This window comes from Vespula vulgaris, chromosome 7 (genome assembly GCF_905475345.1).
Source record: "Vespula vulgaris chromosome 7, iyVesVulg1.1, whole genome shotgun sequence".
Classification (NCBI taxonomy): Eukaryota; Metazoa; Arthropoda; class Insecta; order Hymenoptera; family Vespidae; genus Vespula; species Vespula vulgaris.
In genome coordinates this window covers 1,452,804-1,472,876 of record NC_066592.1, presented here as the reverse complement: position 1 = coordinate 1,472,876, position 20,073 = coordinate 1,452,804, and the positions used below count along the sequence as shown (strand labels likewise).

General features: G+C 33.4%; 1 protein-coding gene across 2 annotated transcripts in view; it reads left to right on the top strand.

Annotated features, from left to right (window-relative positions):
* The window catches only part of LOC127065127 (putative mediator of RNA polymerase II transcription subunit 26), a 172,054-nt gene that overhangs the window by 95,356 nt on the left and 56,625 nt on the right, over positions 1–20,073 (top strand). The window contains exon 1 of one of the 2 annotated variants that reach the window (XM_050997058.1): positions 5,402–6,001. The exons of the other annotated variant lie outside the window; for it this stretch is intronic. Coding sequence (XP_050853015.1) covers positions 5,963–6,001 — 39 coding nt within the window. The 5' untranslated portion in view covers positions 5,402–5,962. Of the gene's footprint in view, positions 1–5,401; positions 6,002–20,073 lie in introns of those variants that run through there. 2 annotated transcript variants of the gene reach the window in all.

The following is a 20,073-nucleotide window of genomic DNA, read 5'->3' as shown; positions in this document are numbered from 1 at the left end:
TCCTCCTCCTCCTCCTCCTCCTCCTACTCCTACTCCTACTCCTACTCCTACTCCTACTCCTCTCTTTTGCCATATTATCGCCCGAAAAAGCGGCACATCTCTTTGTGTTCGGCAATTTAAAGAGAACGAGATACCACAGACGAGGGCAAAGTATTTCCCTTTGAACCCTTTTCACGTGCAATTCAATTCGCTATTTCCACTCATTGGTCGTTGTTTTTGTTCTGTTTTTTCTTTTGCCTTGAAAAGTCAGTTCATTCATCTTTTTCTACTTTATTTGTTAGGTAATCGTAATATATATTTTTTTCTTTTTTGTATCGAGAAGTCGACCCATCTATTTTTTCCTTCTCCATTTCTAGATAATCCTAATATAATTACCTTTCTTTTCCTTTTTTTTCTTTTTTCTTTTTTCTTTTTTCACTCATTAATAAAGATCATTCGAAAAGGATTATTTATTAATTTATTTCATTATTAACTTCGATCCGATTCTTTTTATAAATCCCCAATATATTTGTTATTTCCCCCTACTTACTTTATTCGACGCTTCTTCAAAGAGAAGAGAAATAAATCAAGAATCGTACGATACGATGTTGAGGTGATTGGTAAAGATGAGTGAGGGTGAGGAGATCCTAGTGTTTACAAGAAGGATATCGGAAAATAATGCGATTCGCGTTCGAACGCTCACATTTTATAGGTCCTACGTAAGAAATCCAGCCCTCTCTTTACGTCTTGTCGTGGGATTCACCTGAAAATCCGATACAAGAGATATTTGCACGCACGGTCGGAGGTGAAGGATGAGTAGGAGTAGGAGTATGAGTAGGAGTTGGAGTAGGAGTAGGAGTAAAAGTAAGAGAAAGAGAAGGAGAACGGAGGAGGATCAGTACGAGTACGAGGAGTATGAGTATCATATCTTTTTCCCCCTCTAAGATATTTCCTCCCTTCATTTCCTCATAAAAAACACCCCTAAAGAATAAAACCAAAGAATACTCTTCCGCTCGGTCGAGCATGAATTCTGATATTTCGTTATGTTATTATCAAGTAAATAAATGTCTATTATGATTAAATCACTTAGAAATAACAAGGTTAAATAACGGAATTAGTGGTATCGAATTAATTAAACGATTAAGATCGAGATAGTATAATTAATAAGAATGAAGAAGAAGAAGAAGAAGAAAAGAAGAAAAGAAAAAAAGAAAAGAGAATATCAAAGAGATTAAACGAAACGATAAAATGAACTTTCTCTTTCTTTCTCTCTTTGTTCTTTGCTGAAGGATGAAATTTATCTAACCGGTAAGGGTTGATAACAGCTTTCCCCTTCCTTTATATAACGGTGCTACGTTAACTACCCCAAGATTTCTCTAACTCGATCACGAAAGAGGATACCTTACCTACTGCGGTAGTAGCAAAATCCGCAGGATATAAACGTAGATGGTAAAACGAGAAAAAGAAAGAGAAAGAGAAGAAGAGAGAGAGAGAGAGAGAGAGAGAATTGTTCTGCTATATACTTCTTCGTATTTGCTAAATTGCTTGAGCCGCTTCGAGAGGCCAAAAACTCTTTATCCCAATAACCAACCCTTATTTCTTTCCAACGCGATGAACCTTAACGAGTGAGGAAGGACGGCAGCTAACACACGAAAGTCAAATCCAATCTTGGACTCTGCGTAATTCGTTAAACCATTTACTATATATATAGTATAGGTATAGGTATATATGTACCTGTATGTGCGTGTCCATTTCCATTCTCGTCGCTTTTCGAAATTTCATTTCTCCCACTTGACCATCTGCCCCCTCACCTGCCAACCCAGAATTCATCCCTAACCGTCGTCTCAGTTCGTTCGAACGATTTAGTATCATAGCTGTGGTAGAAATTGTAGTAGTAGTAGTAATAGTAGTAGTAGTAGTAGTAGTAGAGTAGTAGTAGTAGTATAGGTTTCCGAGTTTCTCAGTCTCGGCAAGTTAGCTTTCGTACTTTCGATGGTCGACCGCACGCGAGACGACGAACAACGAATCCCCTTTGCTAATTCTACGGCCAATTATGTCCTGACGTCGCGTGGTTTTACTCCTTTCTGGGTGTCCTTCTCTCAAGGGAGAAAAGGACCGAATTTCATTCTCTCTCTCTTTCTTTCTATATATATATATATATATATATATATATATATATATATATATATATATATATAAGGATCCTGACCGAGGACTTCCATATATATATATATGGAAGTCCTCAGTCAGGATCGTTCTAGGAATTGTCCTTTCATCCTCCTTCGCGTTCTCTCGTCCTTTTCCTCGTCGTTATCCGTGCGAGAAGCGCAAAGCATCATCCTCCCTATACTCTACTATCTAGTTACTATGAACCTCGTCGTGATTGTATCCGTGTGCGACAGTGGAACCTCGAGATGGTTTCGGTAATGACCGTTTAACGCGACGCTTAGGGGTCGCTTAATTAATTATCTACATACGTGAGAGTTTCCTAGACTTTAAGTGTCCGCGAAACTTGATTCCAACCGATCTTTCATGATGGACGTTGTTTGTAATTGCCTTTTCCCTCTTTCGAAGAACTTTAACTCTGGTATCTAATTATCTGTTATCGTGAACAATTTATTGGATTTATTTGATATTGTTCTATTTTTCTTTTTTTTTTTCGTTTAGTTTTTCTCTCTTTTTTTTTTGAGCGTTGGAGTGTTTTGTTTGTTTGTTTGTTTGTTCGTTTTCTATTTTCTTTTTCAATCTTTTTTTTTTTCTTGACTCGCGTAGTTGCATCAACGTTTACGATAACGATGATAGACAATAGATAATTACTGTCCACGTTATTTGCACACTCGATATACGATTGAAATTTATATAATAAATCATGATATATAATTTAAATGGATATATAAATTTCTTTACTTGTGTCAGGAACGAATCAACGAGGGTTAACAATATTCTTTCCGAAAGATGATTCCGATGTATTCGTAATATAATAAATTACAACGATTAGAATGTTAGAAATTAGTGATTGACCTAGTAAATTAATTTTTATATTACCCTTTATATATGCTCTTTATATTTAACCGATAGGCTCGGATAACGTTCCGAAGAGTTAGTTAGTACGAGGTTAAATTATTCCAAGAATGTATCATCGATTAATTATAAACAATAATTTAGATGTTTGAATAACATTAAGTCGAGTAGGTGGGGAGGGAAGGAGGGAGGATGGGTGGGTGGGGGTGGAGGTGGTTTAGGAGGGGGTGGTAGCTCGTTTGAAAGAGATTTTTAATTCGCACCGCTGGCGGTAGCAGCAGCAGCAGCAGCAGTGCGTCCCTTTGTTCTAACGTTTAGTTCCGGCCAGTTTGTGAGCATCCGTGGAACGAAGAGCCAACCCCGTGCATTCAGACCCTAAACCACCCCTCGAGCCACCCCCATCCCTCGTCTCACTCTCATTCTCTGTCTCTTTTTCTCTCTCTGTCCTGGTGCCACCCCTACGTGAGCCATGATCCGCCTACTGGCACACCAACACTTATGTTTTTGCTTTCGTCGGTGTTTGTGCGAGCGTAGAATACGCGTATATCATTATATACCGGGTGTCTCAATTTAAACTTCATCGTGTTGCTTAAGACGTACTTTCTGATTACGTTATCATGGACAAGTGGCATGCGAGGTGGGGATGGAGGGCTGGAAAGGTCAGACTTTTTCTTTTTCTTTTTCTTTCTCTTTTTTTTTGTTTCAAGATCATATAAATCATTTGTCGATTAAATTTTTTTTATTAATTCGAACGAATACACCGATGTAGATCTCTTTTTTCTTTTTTCTTTTTGCGGGGATCAAACTTTTCGTCCAAGTATCCTTTGTATCTATATTTGATTTGTTCTAAACGCTGTTGGATGTTTTCATTCGTTGTTACGTTCCTTTCTTTTTATTCTCTTCTTCTTGTTTCTTTTTTTTTTTTTAATGAAAGAAACGAACATCTCTTCAGGATGGTTTATCGAAATGGTGCACCCTTTATATAGACGCGTGCACCCACACGCTCTCACGCGATGACCAAAGCCATAGTGGAAGGAAATCGCAACGAGCACGTACGGTCACGCCGGATTAAAGATTAAAGGATTTAAGGCGAATGGAGAGCCGAAAGAAGAAATAAAAGGAAAAAGAAGGAGAGAGAGAAAAAAAAGATCGAGCGCGTTAATGATACCGAATGTAATTCCACCAGAGTTTGTCCCTACTCGAATTCGAAAGCTAAAAGTTCGCATCGTTGACGTTCGAACATTTTTATTTAATGATTCCGACAACGAAGATGAATAAAAAGAAAGTAAAAGAAAAAATGAAAAAGAGACTTAAAAAATAATACAATGTCTTTGTCATTTAAAAGAAATAGAAAGTAATCGTTAAAAAAAATTCTCGACGTGTTCCTAGATACAAAAGTTTTCTTTGTGAAATTTTTTTTTTCGATTATTTTTTATACGAAATCTTTTCTGTTAAATTTTATCGATTCGAAAGTAAAGAAAGAATTATTTCATGGAATGTCGCATCGAGCATTTGTTTTTCGATGATTTCAATATGAATATTGAAAAAAAAAGAACAATTCTTTTTTTAGAGTCTAAATAATTCTGAAAAGGTCCTCGGCCTTTCTCCATTCAAGTTTTATTTTTTCACTTGAAATTTTTTTCGATTATTTTTGTATGAAAAAAGAAATATATATATATATCTTTATATTTATAAAAAGGTTAGATTTAAATATTTTATTAGATTAAAGGGGAAGAATTTAATGGAATCTTTGCATTAAGGGCTGTTTCCGGACAAGAGAGATAAAAAAATAGAGAGTGAAAAGAGAGACAGAGAGAGAGAGAGAGAGAGAAAGAGAGAGATGAAAGAAGGGTGGAACGTATGAACATGCTCGATTATAGCTGAACAGTTTTTATTGAATTCCACCCTCGGGGTTGGAGTGCACGGAGAAAGAAAAGAGGAATGGCAAGTCGAAAGAAGTCCAATAGTGATGGTACCTAGACAAAAAGAAAGTGAATAGACTTTTTGAAAAATTGACCAATTTGATCAGACCGATTGTCCACTTAACTATTAAAGAGATACGAATTGTCTACGATCTTTCTCTCTCTCTCTCTCTCTCTTTTTCTTCTTCCTACGGAATAAAATTTCTATGGTTTTTATCTATTTTACTTTTTTATTTATCTTCTATTATTTCCTTTTTTCCATCGAGCAAATCTTTCAATGTGCTCTTTTCTCTCTCTCTCTCTCTCTCTCTCTCTCTCTCTCTCTCTCTCTCTCTCTCTCTCTCTCTCTCTCTCTCTCTCTCTCTCTCTCTCTCTCTCTCTCTCTCTCTCTTTTTGTCCGTCTTTTTTTTTCGTTCCTTTCAAACTTTTTCTTTCACATAAGAGATAGAGAGGTGTAACATCGTCGAATTTGCATTTTGATCTCGCACGGTCACGCATGTTCGCGTGCTCGGACTGATAAGTTCGCAGATTTCAAAGCACGTTCGTGTTGCGTTTTCTTCTTCGGCTTTTTTTTTATATTTACGTGCGAAGGAATGATTCGCAAAATTATTTTCCAAAGGGTGGAGAAGAGGAGAGTCTTATACCTATTCTAAAAAAATAAAAATATCCACGAAAGTTTTTGTCGGTATAAATTAGTTTTTCGAGAAAAAAAAAGAAAAAGATAAATTTGATGCTTTATAAATATTCATCCATTTCCTGTCCATTTCGAAATTTTATTCTTTTCTTATATGTGTGTGTGTGTGTGTATGTATGTATGTATACGTAATTATACAATGAATTATATGAATGAGAGGAGAACCTTTACAAAATCCATTAAATCTTATCTTTGTTGTATTATAAACATACACATACATACATACATACATACGCACATATAAATGTAGAGGCAAGTATTGATCCGTTGTGATCGTTACGGAATATTTGTTTACGTCGAAGGCAAGGATCAAAGTACAAAAGTACGTACCGATCGTCAGTGTTCAATGGATCTTGTTAGAGAGCAGACGAGTCGGCGTAATCTGGTGAGCGAATATATTACATTTTAATTATTTCCATTTATCTAATATATATTCCGTATCGAACATTATTTCTACAGATTATTATAAATTATTATAACTATCAATTCCATTACTATATTTTATATATATATATATATATATATATATATATATATATCAAAGATATTTTTTTAAACTCGTACAATAGTAAGGGAAGCAATTGAAAGAAATAAAAAAAAATCTTTGACGATGTGATCGAGAGATTCGAATTTGAAAGATAAATCGTTACCAGCGAAAGGACTTATAGACAGGCTCAAGTGACAAAGGTCGAAGGTTACATTGCTTTAAGGGACGACGATATATCGATGGCCATCAAGAGTCAACGCGCGTCTTGCGATGTTTGTGACGTTGTTTGACTCGAGAAATATTTGCGAACGAAAGATGTGTAGAAAATCGATGAATTATTGCCACTTTAGGAGAAAAGATAGATAGATAGATATATATATAGATAGATAGATAGATAGATAGATAGATAGATGAATAGATAAATCAGGAATCACTCTAATTTTATATCTTAACGCTTAATATCGAAACGATTTACATATATATTACATAAGTATCGTATATTAATGCGTAAAATTTTCTTACTTTCATAACGTTAATAAGATTTCTGCGTTGTTGTAATTTTTTTCTCCACTTTTATTTTATTTACGTACAACACAAAGTGCGACGAAGTATACACGATTTCTAACATTGAACGATATACCTTCGTTTCTATTTTCTACGACGATTATCAATGCGAACGTTCGAATGACCTTGCGAGTTCAAGCTTTATGGAAAAACGTAGAAACATTTTCTAACATTTACCTTTTTTTTTTGCGATACTGTTTATACTTTCAAAGCGAGCAGAAGGAAAGAAAAAAGAAGGAAAGAAGAAAGAAAGAAAGAAAAAAATGTGGGATATTTATTTAGGATACGTTTCAAGGAGGGTCACGGTTTCGTATAGGTACTTGACACCCCCTCCATCCACCCCTATCCACCATCTACCCCTGTCACCCTTCGGCGCTATTTCTCTTTCAACTTTCTTTCCTTTGCTCTTGTCTTTTCTTTGTTTTCTTCTTTTTATCCTCTTCTTCTTTTTCTTCTTCTTCTTCGAAGCTCCAAGGTTTTAACCTCGTAACAGTTGAATTTGCAGGAACCATTTATTTTTGTTCTCGCTATTTGTTGCTTCTTAAACTACCGGCGTAGTTTCATTCGTTCGTTCTTTATTTCTATTAGAGTGCTCCCAGCCATTTGTTATGATCCTATGAAAGAGAAAGAGAGATGGGGAGAGATAGATAGAGAGAGAGAAGTAGATTTGCCCATAAGGAATAATCCCTCATTCGCTTAAATTATTCCTTCGATGTGTTTCTTAACGTTCTTTGAATGGAGATTACCTTCCTTGGGACTTGCTATTCTTGTTTTATTTATGATTGTTTAATGGAGTTGATTTTTATTCGGCAAAGAGATTCTACTTGTAAGTTATTTATTTATTTATTTATTTATTTATTTATTTATACGTGTTAGATTAATATAGTTTTATGTTTTATTTTGTTTAATTATATATCGTATTCATATATTTTTATGATTTATCTAATTTTGCAATTAACAAAGAGTTCTCTACTTGTATAGACATTTTATTATTTATTTATTATTTATCTATATATTCGATTGACTCGATCCTTTCTATTTTTATATCGTATACTTTAATAAATAATTATTTATTTATTTATTTTTTGTATTCGTCCAGTTCTTTAATTATTACGTATATCTAACCATAGATACGGATATGTATAGAATAATTTATTTATTCATTCTTACATATATATTTACTTTCAATTAGCTCCTTTATTTTTTATTTTCCTTTTGTTTTTTTTTTAATTATAGATTATATAAAATAATTATACTATTTTACGAAAACGGATCGGTAGGTCAACCCTTTTCTTTCGTCAAGTAGAGTTCAATATTCACGTTCATCGGATTATCGAATCGATAGGAGAGATTGCCAAGCCATCGGAATGGCAGAAAAAGGAGACAATAAAAAAGCCATTGAATCGAATAGGGATGATACGTTGATACCTCAAAAAGGTTTATTAAGCTCGATCCGTCAGATACTCCCTAGTTCTAGAAAACTCATTGTTTTTTTTAATTTGACTGTCAGTATCACTGTCACGGCCATGGTCTTCCAGTCACGTCGAATCGTCAATCGAAAATCCTATTTCTTTCTTGGGGCAATATTTAAATTTAAAAAAAGAAAGAAATATATATATATATATATATATATATATATATATAAAAGAAGAGAATAAAAAAATTTTTCAATTTAAATGTAATCATTTCCATTCGATATTATTGAACTGGTCGAATAAACAATGTCGAAATTTTTAATACGATATCGGCTAAAAGTTGCTACAAAACGTAGGTACAAGAAAATAAAAATCGATTACTATTCTTGTAGATTTCTGTAAGACGAAAAATATCTAATCTTGTAATCTGACGTTTTGAAAGAAAAAAAAAAAATAACTTTAAAGATCTCGTAAAAGTGTAATGAATTTTTATAATCATCAAGAGATTTTCTGATTCACCTTTTATTAAAAATTTATTATCAAGTAATTTATTATCACGATCGGCGAGATGATTTAAGAATATCTTCTTCTAAACTGTAGAAAAGTTTCTACGCTTTTAATTTTATTATCTGACATTAAAAAGAAAACATTAACTTTAAGGATATTGAAAAGATGTAATTGAAAAAGTTTCGATATTACTCGTTGTCCTTTAATTGTTGAAATTTGGTTTCAAACGCGATGCGACCTCTTTTCTTACTTTTTCTGTTTCTCTATCTTTTTCTTTCTTTCTTTCTTTCTTTATTCTTTTTTTTTATTCGAATAGAGAAGTATTTAAAATGTATGTTAAAATCACTGTCAGATTTATTGGCGATAAGTCTAAGAAAGAAACGATAATCTCGTTGAATTTTTCCAGTGACAGTTTCGAACCCCATAATTCTCGGAGACATTTGAAAGTATCTTCAAGTCGTAAATCCGATTCCGTCAGCAGCCCTTACTGCTTTCTGCCGATCGGTAGGTGCAAGTTCGTAGCCTATCGACCTTCGAATCTCGAGAAACAATGGGCAATGTTCTCGTCTTTTATTGAATTCTTTCTTGGTGGCAGCCGGTATACTTCTTCGCCAATGGACGAGATGTATATGTAAATGTACCTTGGAAACGGGGGGACGTAATCCTAAGGGAAAGTACTAGCTAGGGATGAAACGAGGACGATAAGAGAGAAAAGGAGAAAGAGAGAGAGAGAGAGAGTAGTCTCACGATAGTAAACGATATTCCATCATTGCTGTATACTGTTCTTATCTTACCTCCACAGACTCCGATATCGTAAATATCTCTTTACTTGCGATTAAATATCTCGTTTATTGTCATCGATTTGTTTCGGTATCGTATATTCCAATATTGTATTTTTATTTTTATTTATTACTCGAGTATTCAATGAAATTAATTTTTGTATTATTCTCGACGGAATAAATATCGTTAATAATTTTATGATAATATTCGTTTACTGGGACATTACATCCTTCGATGTAAAATTTTTTTTCTTCTTTTTCTTTTTTTGTTCTTTTTTTTTTGCGAGAATATCGAATCCGTTTATCACAATTTTTGCGCTTATTAATTTTCTGCTCTCGAGAGAAAGTTGTGAATCGTAAAAACAGAAAAAATAAAATCAAGTGGACGAGCGATCGATAATTACGATCGATGATATTAATTACGCGGAGAGACGCGTGGAACGAGGAAAATTTTCTATAAAAATGATAATTATAATTTATACGTAAAATTAGATTTATAAATTTGTCAGAAAATTCACGTTATCGTACAATACCGCGTCGATACCTATTATTATTCGATCGTTCTCCATTTTCTTCGGTAAATATTATATTTCTGAACATTTTTAATCGAATCGTCGTTATCCGACCGAATTTAATGCAAAAATTGTTGTTTGTGTTTTAAACGAATTATTTGCGAAATATAATATTTATAATTGCAATATTTATAATAAAATCCAGCTGCTTAATTATATTCGCACTTGAATACTTTATATTACGTATCGACATTTTATTATATTATATGTATAATTTCATTTATATAATTACTTACTAGAATACCGATCAAGATTATTTATTTTATTTCATTTATTTTACAAAATGTTTGACGTTAATCAATAAAAAATAATTGAAATAATTATAGAATAATTGGTGTGAATATAAAATTGTTATTATTTTTTCGTCTATTATCGTCGATAAAGGTATCTCTTCAATTTGATCCCCGATCAAAAAGCTTTGCTAAGATTTTCTCAACGTGCTGATTCATAAGAGGGATTCGACTTTCGTAAATAAGTTTTCATTGTGTACGTGCGTCGTAATATCCGTCGACGTCGTACACGTGGCCCTGAAAATAAATCTGTTAGACCAAAGGGCCTCTCTTTTTCTTTGACGGGATTACTACCAGCAGACGACGACGTCCTTAAGGGTCTACTTCGCCCTCGAAATACTTCTCAGCTTTCTCTCTCTCTCTTTCTCTGTCTTTCTCTTTTCTATCACTAGAGAGTCTCTCATCGTTATGCATGTATATTTACATAGGACATATGTATATACTTAAGAATCAATTCTTTCTTTCTTTTTTTTTTTTCATCGTAACCAAGCATTCATTTTTCATGATTCGATATGTACACCTGTTGTTCCTTTATGTTTTTTATTTTTTCTTTTTTTTTTTATTCGTTTTATTCTATTTTCTTTTTTTTTTTTTACATTTTTTGATAGAATATTGTAACTCATGGGAAAAGGGAGCGGTCGGAAAGTATTATTAATATTTGTAGGCGTCGAACTTCGTATCGATTTGTTTCCTTTTTCTTTAATTTTATCAAGCTTTAAACGATCCCGCATAAAATCAATCTAATTCGATCATCAACGAAGAAATAATTCGATATTGATATCGATGATAAAAAGCGTTAAACGAAAAATTAACGCATATAGTTATCATTTGATTTTATTTCGATGATCATTCGTATCATTCTCTCTCGTAATTTCTATTTATTTAGTTGGGTTCAATGATGTAAGAAAAATTTTGTTTTCGTCGATTGAAACGAATTGAACAAATAGAGATTACGAGAGAGAATGATACGATATATAAATATACATATAAAAAAAAATTATGAAAAATGAAAACAAAAAAAAAAGGAAAAAAAGAAAGAGAAGATAAAAACAAAACAGTCGCGTTTGAGTTTAATCAATGAAAATTATTTCCTGCTAAAGATTATCGTACTCGTATAGCGTATAGGTTCTATCGATAAAGAAAAGAGACACGACACACTGTTTTCTACACCTGGGACTTGGTGTTATCCCTTGGCTAAGAGAAAGAGGAGGAGAAGGAGGAGGTGGAGGTGGAGGTGGAGGTGGATTCAACGGTGTTCCCCCTTAAATGACATTCACCGAGACATCATGGTTTCGAGGGTCGATCTAATGGGTGTCCCTATGGAGCGGTCACGTGTCCTATATATATCACATCTTTGTCTCTCTCTCTCTCTCTCTCTCTTTCTCTCTCTGCGGTTATGTACACGCGTCTGCCATTAATAGCTATGAATGTTACCGTGACGTCATTTATAACACCATCGAATGGATGATTAAAATGCTTCGAATATATTTAAGGAGATATTTAAGTATTATATTTAATGATACATATATATGTTATTATATATAATTGTATTGTATGATATTTCAAAAGGAAGAAAATATTTTTTTCTTTTTTTTTTTCTATTTCATTTCGATCAAATCGTATTAAGATTATTTATTATATAATAAAGAAAGAGGGATAATTAATTGGAAGGCACGATTTTTATTATTTAAATAGTTTATTTGTTTGATTAATCGTTATTAGTATCAATAATCGTATCGATTATTTAGATAATCTTTTCGTGGAATACGGAAACGTAAGTGATAGTAGGTAGAGGATGTTTATATAGGTTTGGCCTTGAGAACGAAAATATAAATTTGTTATTCGATTATATCGAGCTCAATGGAGTAGAACTAATAGAAAAACGATTAGGTGCATATCTTGATAGGAAAAGTCTTTCCCCTTTAACACGATATCTTTTCAAAATACATAAATACATCGTACATACATACATACATACATACATACATATATATAATGCATGTACGTGAAAAATGTAATTTTTACATTACTATTTTATCTTTAATATAGCGATATATCAGAATGAATTTAGAAATGATCAAAGATGATACTTCAATAGATATAAAAGTATCACGAATAATAAAATATAAAATTTACGATTGTCAAATAGAATATTGAATTTTGTTATAACATAATTTATTATTATTTTATATACAGTGTATATTATATGCGTTTACTTTTCTTTCTTTTTCCTTTTTTCACTTTTTTTTTCGTCTTTCTCTCTCTCTCTCTTTTTTTCTTTTTCTCTCAACGATTCAACCGCTTTTTCGCACTTTTACGATCTTTCGTTGTCATAAATCTATGGTGTATCACAATGGCGAGACCCGTAATAAATATCGACTTTTTCTCTCTCTCTCTCTCTCTCTCTCTCTCTCTGTCTCTCTCTGTCTCTATCTCTATCTCTCTCACTATTTTTGGTAGACGCTTAATGGGGAGAAGAGGTCGTTTCAACGCGGTCCAACCTCGATGATATTGTTTATGGCGTCTATGTACGGGAACGCGATATAATGGAAATTCCACCGTCCAGTCGACTATTTATGGGACACCGTAGATACATGCTTTTGCTTGCGGCTAACCTTCGGGAATCGCTTCGTTGGAGATCGTATATATGGGACACACGCGACCATTTCGTAGGGTCACTTATTAACAGGGAGTCAGATTGTAACATTAATGGTGAATTATCGATTGCTTGGAGATTCTCATATTTTTATCTTTGGTTTTTTTTTCTCTTCCTATCCGAATTTTTCTTTTTCCATAAGAATCAATTCCTTTAAAAAAAAAAAAAAAAAAGACAAATCGTACGACTTTGAACGGTATATATTTGTAATCTGTACTTAAACTACATCGAAAAGTTCGAATTCGATGAAAATTATATAACATTAAATTATAATTCTCGTCGTTATCGAAATTAATTGTTATTATTTATAAGGGGAAAAAAAAGGAATGAATAATGTGAATTGAAGTATGAAATAAAGGTGTCAACTTTTTGATGACGTTTATGTTGAATATTTCAGAAGTCTTCTAAGAACGTTTAAGCTTCTGGTCGCTTATCGCAATCTCAGAAAATGATTTATACGTTGGCGAAAGTGGTCTCTTAGTCAACTTTCTTGACGATTATCATTCTAGAGTCATTATGTGACCGCGGCAGCTGCTACCTCGTGGATGTTGTTGCAAGAAACTTCGAAGGCTTCATCGTATCTTTCGAAGTTATATACACTTGCTATATTTTTTTTCTCACCCTCTTTCTTTTTTCTTTCTTTCTTTCTTTTTCTTTGCCACTTTGAAAAGTGAAAAAAAAACTTCGTATACGTTTCTTCCAAATTTTCTTTTCTTTTTTTTCTCGTTTTTTTCGTTAACATTCATTTTTTACTAATAATTTTGTTTTTATTTATTTAATTTTTTTTTTTTATTTAAAACGAACGATCGTAGAACGTCGTAGAAATTAAAATGAAATGAAATCGTTCTCGTTTGTAGATACTTGTGCAAATTTTATTATCGTTCATAACGAAGTAAATAATTTTTTATTATAGCGATATAATATCAGTCAAATAATTTACGAAGGAAGTTTGGTCACGTTTGATTTAATAATTTCTCATGTTACATCGTAACGTAGTACTCACGTCGTTCGCGTTAATGTACTTGGCGAGTTTAGCCTTGAGTTTCTCCAAGATCAAGGCTTGGCAGACTTCTCTCTAGGGATCGGATCATAGGTGAACTTGGGTACAGAACGATGAGAGGATTTATCCTTTGAGCAGACCACCATGACGAGAAAGATGATAATTATAATCTATGACGTGCTTGAAAGATCTTGGAAACAAAGAAAACATTTAGAAATGAATCATCCTTAACGTCATTTAAAATAAATTTAATGGAACAATCGTTTGTTTTTTTCTTTTTCGCAAAAATAAAATAAAAATAATTTCTCTTTAGATTTTAAATCGGACGTACTTTTTATCTCGCGGATAAATACATAATAAAAAATGACGTGTAAAAAAAAAATATATATAATATTATTATCTCTTAAATTTAATCTCTGATCTGATAAAAAACGAAGTGATCAATTTCCGGTAAATGTCGTGTATCCACGCTTGCGTTTATGTCGAACGTAACAGATTTATTGGCTCTGCGATCGAGAGTCGTTTATTACGACAAGAACGTCGTCCTCGATTTACTTATCGTAAAACGTTCGTATTTACTCAGATCTATTTCCTATTTTCCATTTAAATCAGCGATCATCATACGTTATTTATCTAAAATGTGAATCTATAATAACGTCAAGATAATTTTTATAATATAATTCTCTCTCTCTCTCTCTCTCCCTCTTTTTATATATATATATAGAATATATCTCGTTTATATTTCATATTAATTTCTATTTTTAATCAATCATCAATGAACTATCTTTTTATATAAATTTTCTTTTTTCAAAACGATTATCCAATATTTACGTACATACACGTATAATTATTAAATATATTTATTTACTTATTTTTAGATATAAACAGAAGATTACGAATCGATAGAATATTATGAATCGTTTTTGAAATTTGCCATAATAAAGGGGACATTCACATAAATCATAAACTCCTACGTGCTTACGCACGGGGAACATGTTAAACGAAGGTCTATTATCACTTGTGTGGTAGGCCAATATAACGATGGCATTTATACGGTATGCAAACGCATGGATCGTTAAACTCGATGCGTCGGAGTTTACGCAGACGTTGTTCGGTTTCCCACAATGAAATCTCGTTAAATGGCGTCCAGTTACCTGATCCAAATCCAGAGATTGACCAGTTTCCGATGGGCATTCGGACGTGCATTCCAGCCAATAAGATAAACCGATTGAAAGTGGAAATATTATTGACTTAAATATTATGTAAACATTTCTCTTGTATTCTCTTTTTTTCTTCTTTTTTTTATTTAAAACGAAAACTTTTTTTTCTTCTTCTTTAGAAATTTATTTAACGTGAAGAAATGAACGAGTGGGAATCCAAAAAAAAAATTGAAATTCGATCGATCGTTCGAGATTTACTTTTTTTTTTTTTACAAACGAAATCCAGGAATATTGGATTATAACGAAGAGAGAGTTATCGATCCAAATGGTTTTGGACTGCTCGTTAAGTCAAAACTTTAAGCGACATGCCACCGACCAAACTCGAACTGTGCAGGGAATATGTAGTCCGCCGGCTGTTTTCTGTAAATTGAAACGGCAAATCTCCGAACGAACGTTTGGGTCGCGTTATCTGCAACGCATTACTCATGAAACGGGGAAGGAGAAGGGGAGAATTTTTTTTTCACGGGTTACTACCCAATACCCATAGATTATCGTTCGGAAATTCTCTCCCATATAGTTTATAATCTTATTCGTTTATCGGCATTTTGCAGTTGGACGAATAAACAATCCTCTTTTCTCTCTCTCTCTCTCTTTTTTAATTCTCTTTTTTTTCTTTTTTTTTAGCTATTATATACATAGATCTTGTTAGGATATTTTTATAAATTTTCTTCGTTGCAATTTAAATTCGATTTTTTTCGCGATATGAACGTTTCTCTTTGTTTTATTTTTCGTAATCACTCGTGTAGACATATTTTTCTTTTAATAAAATTCGTTTAGAAAATGCGAATTTGTCGCAGTAAGTATTTGAAATTTATCGAGGAGATCTATGGCCATTACATATGTGTGTTTAAATATATATATATATATATATATATATATATATATATATATATATATAGATAAAGAGAGAGAGAAAGAAAGAGAGTCTTTGGAAAGACAACAATCGTATACAATGACACGAACTATAATAGAACACGTGAACTTATTTCTCTGAAATATCGGAATAACACGAACATCAGTTTATTTCCTTCGACACGAACAAACGGTGTTTACTCCGTCATGAAACTTACTCCGCGAACGACAATGCGGAGTCTCGACGATACGACGATAATACGGATTTACGAAGAGATGTTGACGGTTCACTGAGAGAGAGAGAGAGAGAGAGAGAGAGAGAGAGAGAGAGAGAGAGAGAGAGAGAGAGAGAGAGAGAGAGAGAGAAGGAGAGAGAGAGAAGGGTGGTAACGAAACATCCCTTAGCTAGCACGATCGATTACGGTAACGTTAATTTACCGTTAATTCCATACCATAAGTGTTTGCTTAGGACTCGAGTGGAGACTAGCGGATCGTAGTTGATTAACAATAATATTTCTCTCAAAACTTTTCATCCGATTTTCGACTTTCAATTTGTTCTTTAAGAATCTAAGGACACATAGAATATCAAGTGGATAAAAGCGTTGTTGAAATGTTTTTACGGAGATAGTAATTTTTCTTATTTTATATATATACATATATTTTTTTTTATTGTTATTGCACCATATACATACATACATATATATATATATATATATACACGTTATAATAATTTTGTTCTCGTAATATATTAATTACGTGAGTTGAGTATAATTATATCTATAATTTGTAATTTATTTATTTATCTTTTTTATTATTAGATCATATTTATTAGTGTTTTCGGTAACGAAACGATATTAAAAATCGATTTTCATTTAATTTCGAGATTCGATGTCGAACATTGGAGTCTTTCTTTTTTTTTCAATTTTTTTTTCCTTTTTGAAATGTATCGACCACGAATGAAAATTGTTTCGTGCGTTGTATGTGAGTACGAACGCGTCAATCTAGTATTTCCCGATCGCGTAACCATTTGCAGGATGCATTCGCGATGATGACGACGACGTTATCGACGACGACGACGACGACGACGCTTGGATGATTCGGAACAATTGCATCGAATAGAGAAGGGGATGAAAGAGGGGTGAGAGAAGAGGAGGAGAACTTGCTCGTTCGACCGCGCGAAAATATTATCCTCTTTTCCTTCTTTTTTTGTCGTATGATTTCATTCTTTTTTTTTCTTGTTTTTTATTTTCCCTCAATTTTGACGAGGTGAAAAATAGAAGGACGTGGAAACAACGAGGAACCTTCCGGTCCTCCCTCACCACCATCATTCCGTATCCGGTCAACTTTTTGTTTTATTCGTTTCGATCGCGCCTTGAATTTTTTAGTTTTACAAACGTGTCCATCCCTATATGTGTGATATATTGATTTTTTTTTAATACACGTAAATTCACATTCACTCCTATATGAACGTGATATATATATATATATATATATATATATATATATATATATATATATATATCGTAGGTTTGACGAACGCTTCAATTAAATTTTATCGAAGTTCGTTTCATTCTTTCTTTTCCATTTTTTCATCTTTCTCTCTTTTTCTCTGTCTCTCTCTCTCTCTCTCTCTCTCTCTCTCTCTCTCTCTCTCTCTCTCTCTCTCTCTCTCTCTCTCTCTGTTTGTCTCTCTTTCAGCTTGGTCCTTCTTTTTATCTCTTCTTTTTTTTTCATGGTCGCGATCTTCCTTCCGCAAGGATTAACCAAACCGGAGCTTCGAAACGGTCCACTCTAATTTATTTGTCTTCGTTATTACGTCGTGATTAAACTCGTCGAGTCGATTGTTTCCGAGGATTTGCGGGCTCTGCGGGTGGCCAACTTTTGGGTTACGGTTTAATTAAAAAAACATGATCGCCATTTTCGCAGCATCCGAATCGATGGACTTTCTCCCTTTTCTTTTTCTCGTCCTTTCTCTTTCGTTTCCTCGTCGCAATTGGAAAATCCTCTTTTTCTTTTTTTTTCTTTTACGGCTCGCCAACGTTCTCGGCAATCAAGAAAGAAATCGACAAATTAAATGAATCTTTCGAACGATTCGATCGAAACTTCGAAAGTTCTCTTTATCTCCTTTTCTCTCTTTCTCTATCTCTCTATCTCTATATCTCTATTTTTCTGACTCTTTGTTTCTTTTTCTGTAAAGAACTAACGACGTTCGATCTATTTCGAGAAACACTTTCGAAACTGTTAACCATTTATCACTATTCGATTATTCAATTTTTATCAACTATTCGATTATTTGATTATAGATCTCATACAAATATCGACTTTTATAACGGGAGCCCAATTAAATCATTGTTCAATCGATTCCTCTTCTTACCATTTATCACCTCCACCCTCTCTCTTTCTCTCTCTAAAAACAAGAAAAGAAATGATAATTATTATTAAACATATTCGCAAATAATTAAATTTCTGTCGTACGAAAAAGAACAAAAAAGAAATGATTGCAAAAGGAAAGAAAAAATGATATAGAGCTGCGTGCGTATATTTGCAGAATTTCGAGTACTTTCGAAATTCAAATGGAAAATTGAAGTTCAATGTGTCACGATAAATGATGAAGAGAGAGTGAGAGAGAGAGAGACAGAGAGTGTATACATGAGAAAATGAGTGAGACAGAGATAGTAATAGGCTTTGTAATTAATTGACGCGAACACCGACTCGTTTGTTCGAGTTATACCGGTCGATATCTCGCACCGATATATGCGGGTGATCAACACAAAGAGACAACATATACACATATACACACACGTACGCACGTATTTACGAAGATACAAAATACACATATAAACGTGTATACACGTGTCGTAGATATAGAAGATTCGCTTTACACGTAAAGAGGTGGTGTTCATTCACTACCAGGAAGATATATTTTCGCGAGAAAGTCGGCAAGGTCTCTAACAAGGTGACCGCAATCTAGTCGGTACAGCACCCAATTAGCGATGACCCGTAGAGCGGACTCAATTTCAGCAACCCTTAAAACTATGAAATTGCCTTCTCTCTCTCTCTCTCTCTTTCTCTTTTTTTCTATCTCTCTTTCTCTCTTTGGTCTTTCTTTATCTCTGTGTCCTTCTCTTTCTTCCTCTTTTTTTTTCTTTATTGCACAAAACCTAAAAGATCTCTTTCGCTTTCCGAAAGTAGAGTCAGCTGATCCATGGTAAAAGTTCAAGGTGAATATACTTGCAACTAATCAACTGATTTATAAGTAGTCATTATTAAATCTATTTTTCTTTGTTTCGTATATTTCTTTTTCTGTTTAAAAAGAAGCGCATGAAGTGGTTAAAGATTTTCGATTCGATTTTCGTCTTCCTTGTTGAAAGAGAGAAAGAAAAGAAAAAAAAAGAAAAAAGGAACACAGGAAGAAGAAAGAAAGGAGATGAAAAAAAGATTGCCCGATACTGTTGGTCTGAACGAACGAAAGTGTTAAGGGAGAATTTGACGATGAAGAAGTACGTCGTTAAGAGGATCATTTCCTTAAAGAGGGATTGCCAAAAATGAGCGGAACACTTATTATTGTAAGGGACAATGGAATCAGGGCTCGAGAGTGTTGGCATTGGACAGACGGAGAAAGAAAGAGAGAGATAGACAGAGATGGATAGGCAGAAACAGAGAGAGAGAGAGAGAGAGAGAGAGAGAGAGAGAGAGAGAGAGAGAGAGAGAGAGAGAGAGAGAGAGAGAGAGAATAACGTAAATGGGGAGAAAGTGGAAGTAAAAAGAGATGAACGAAATGATGAGTAGCAAAATAGGGATATTAGAGATACAGGAGGAAAGAGAGAGAGAGAGAGAAAGAGAGAGATATACAGATAGATAAATGGAGAGAAAGAGATAAATGTAAATCGATAGCGAGCAATGATTAATGAGCAGGGTGCCTTAGTATAATTACTTAATTAAATTCATAGATCACTTGGTATTACGTACTATGTATGTAAGTACATAGAAATCTCTCTCTCCCTTAAACGACATTCATCCCTTTTCGAAAGGTATATGTAGTTAGGGCGTTCCATTCGTCTTCTTCTCCTCTTTGACTGGTTTATTTCAAAAGGGATATCAAATTCAATAATATT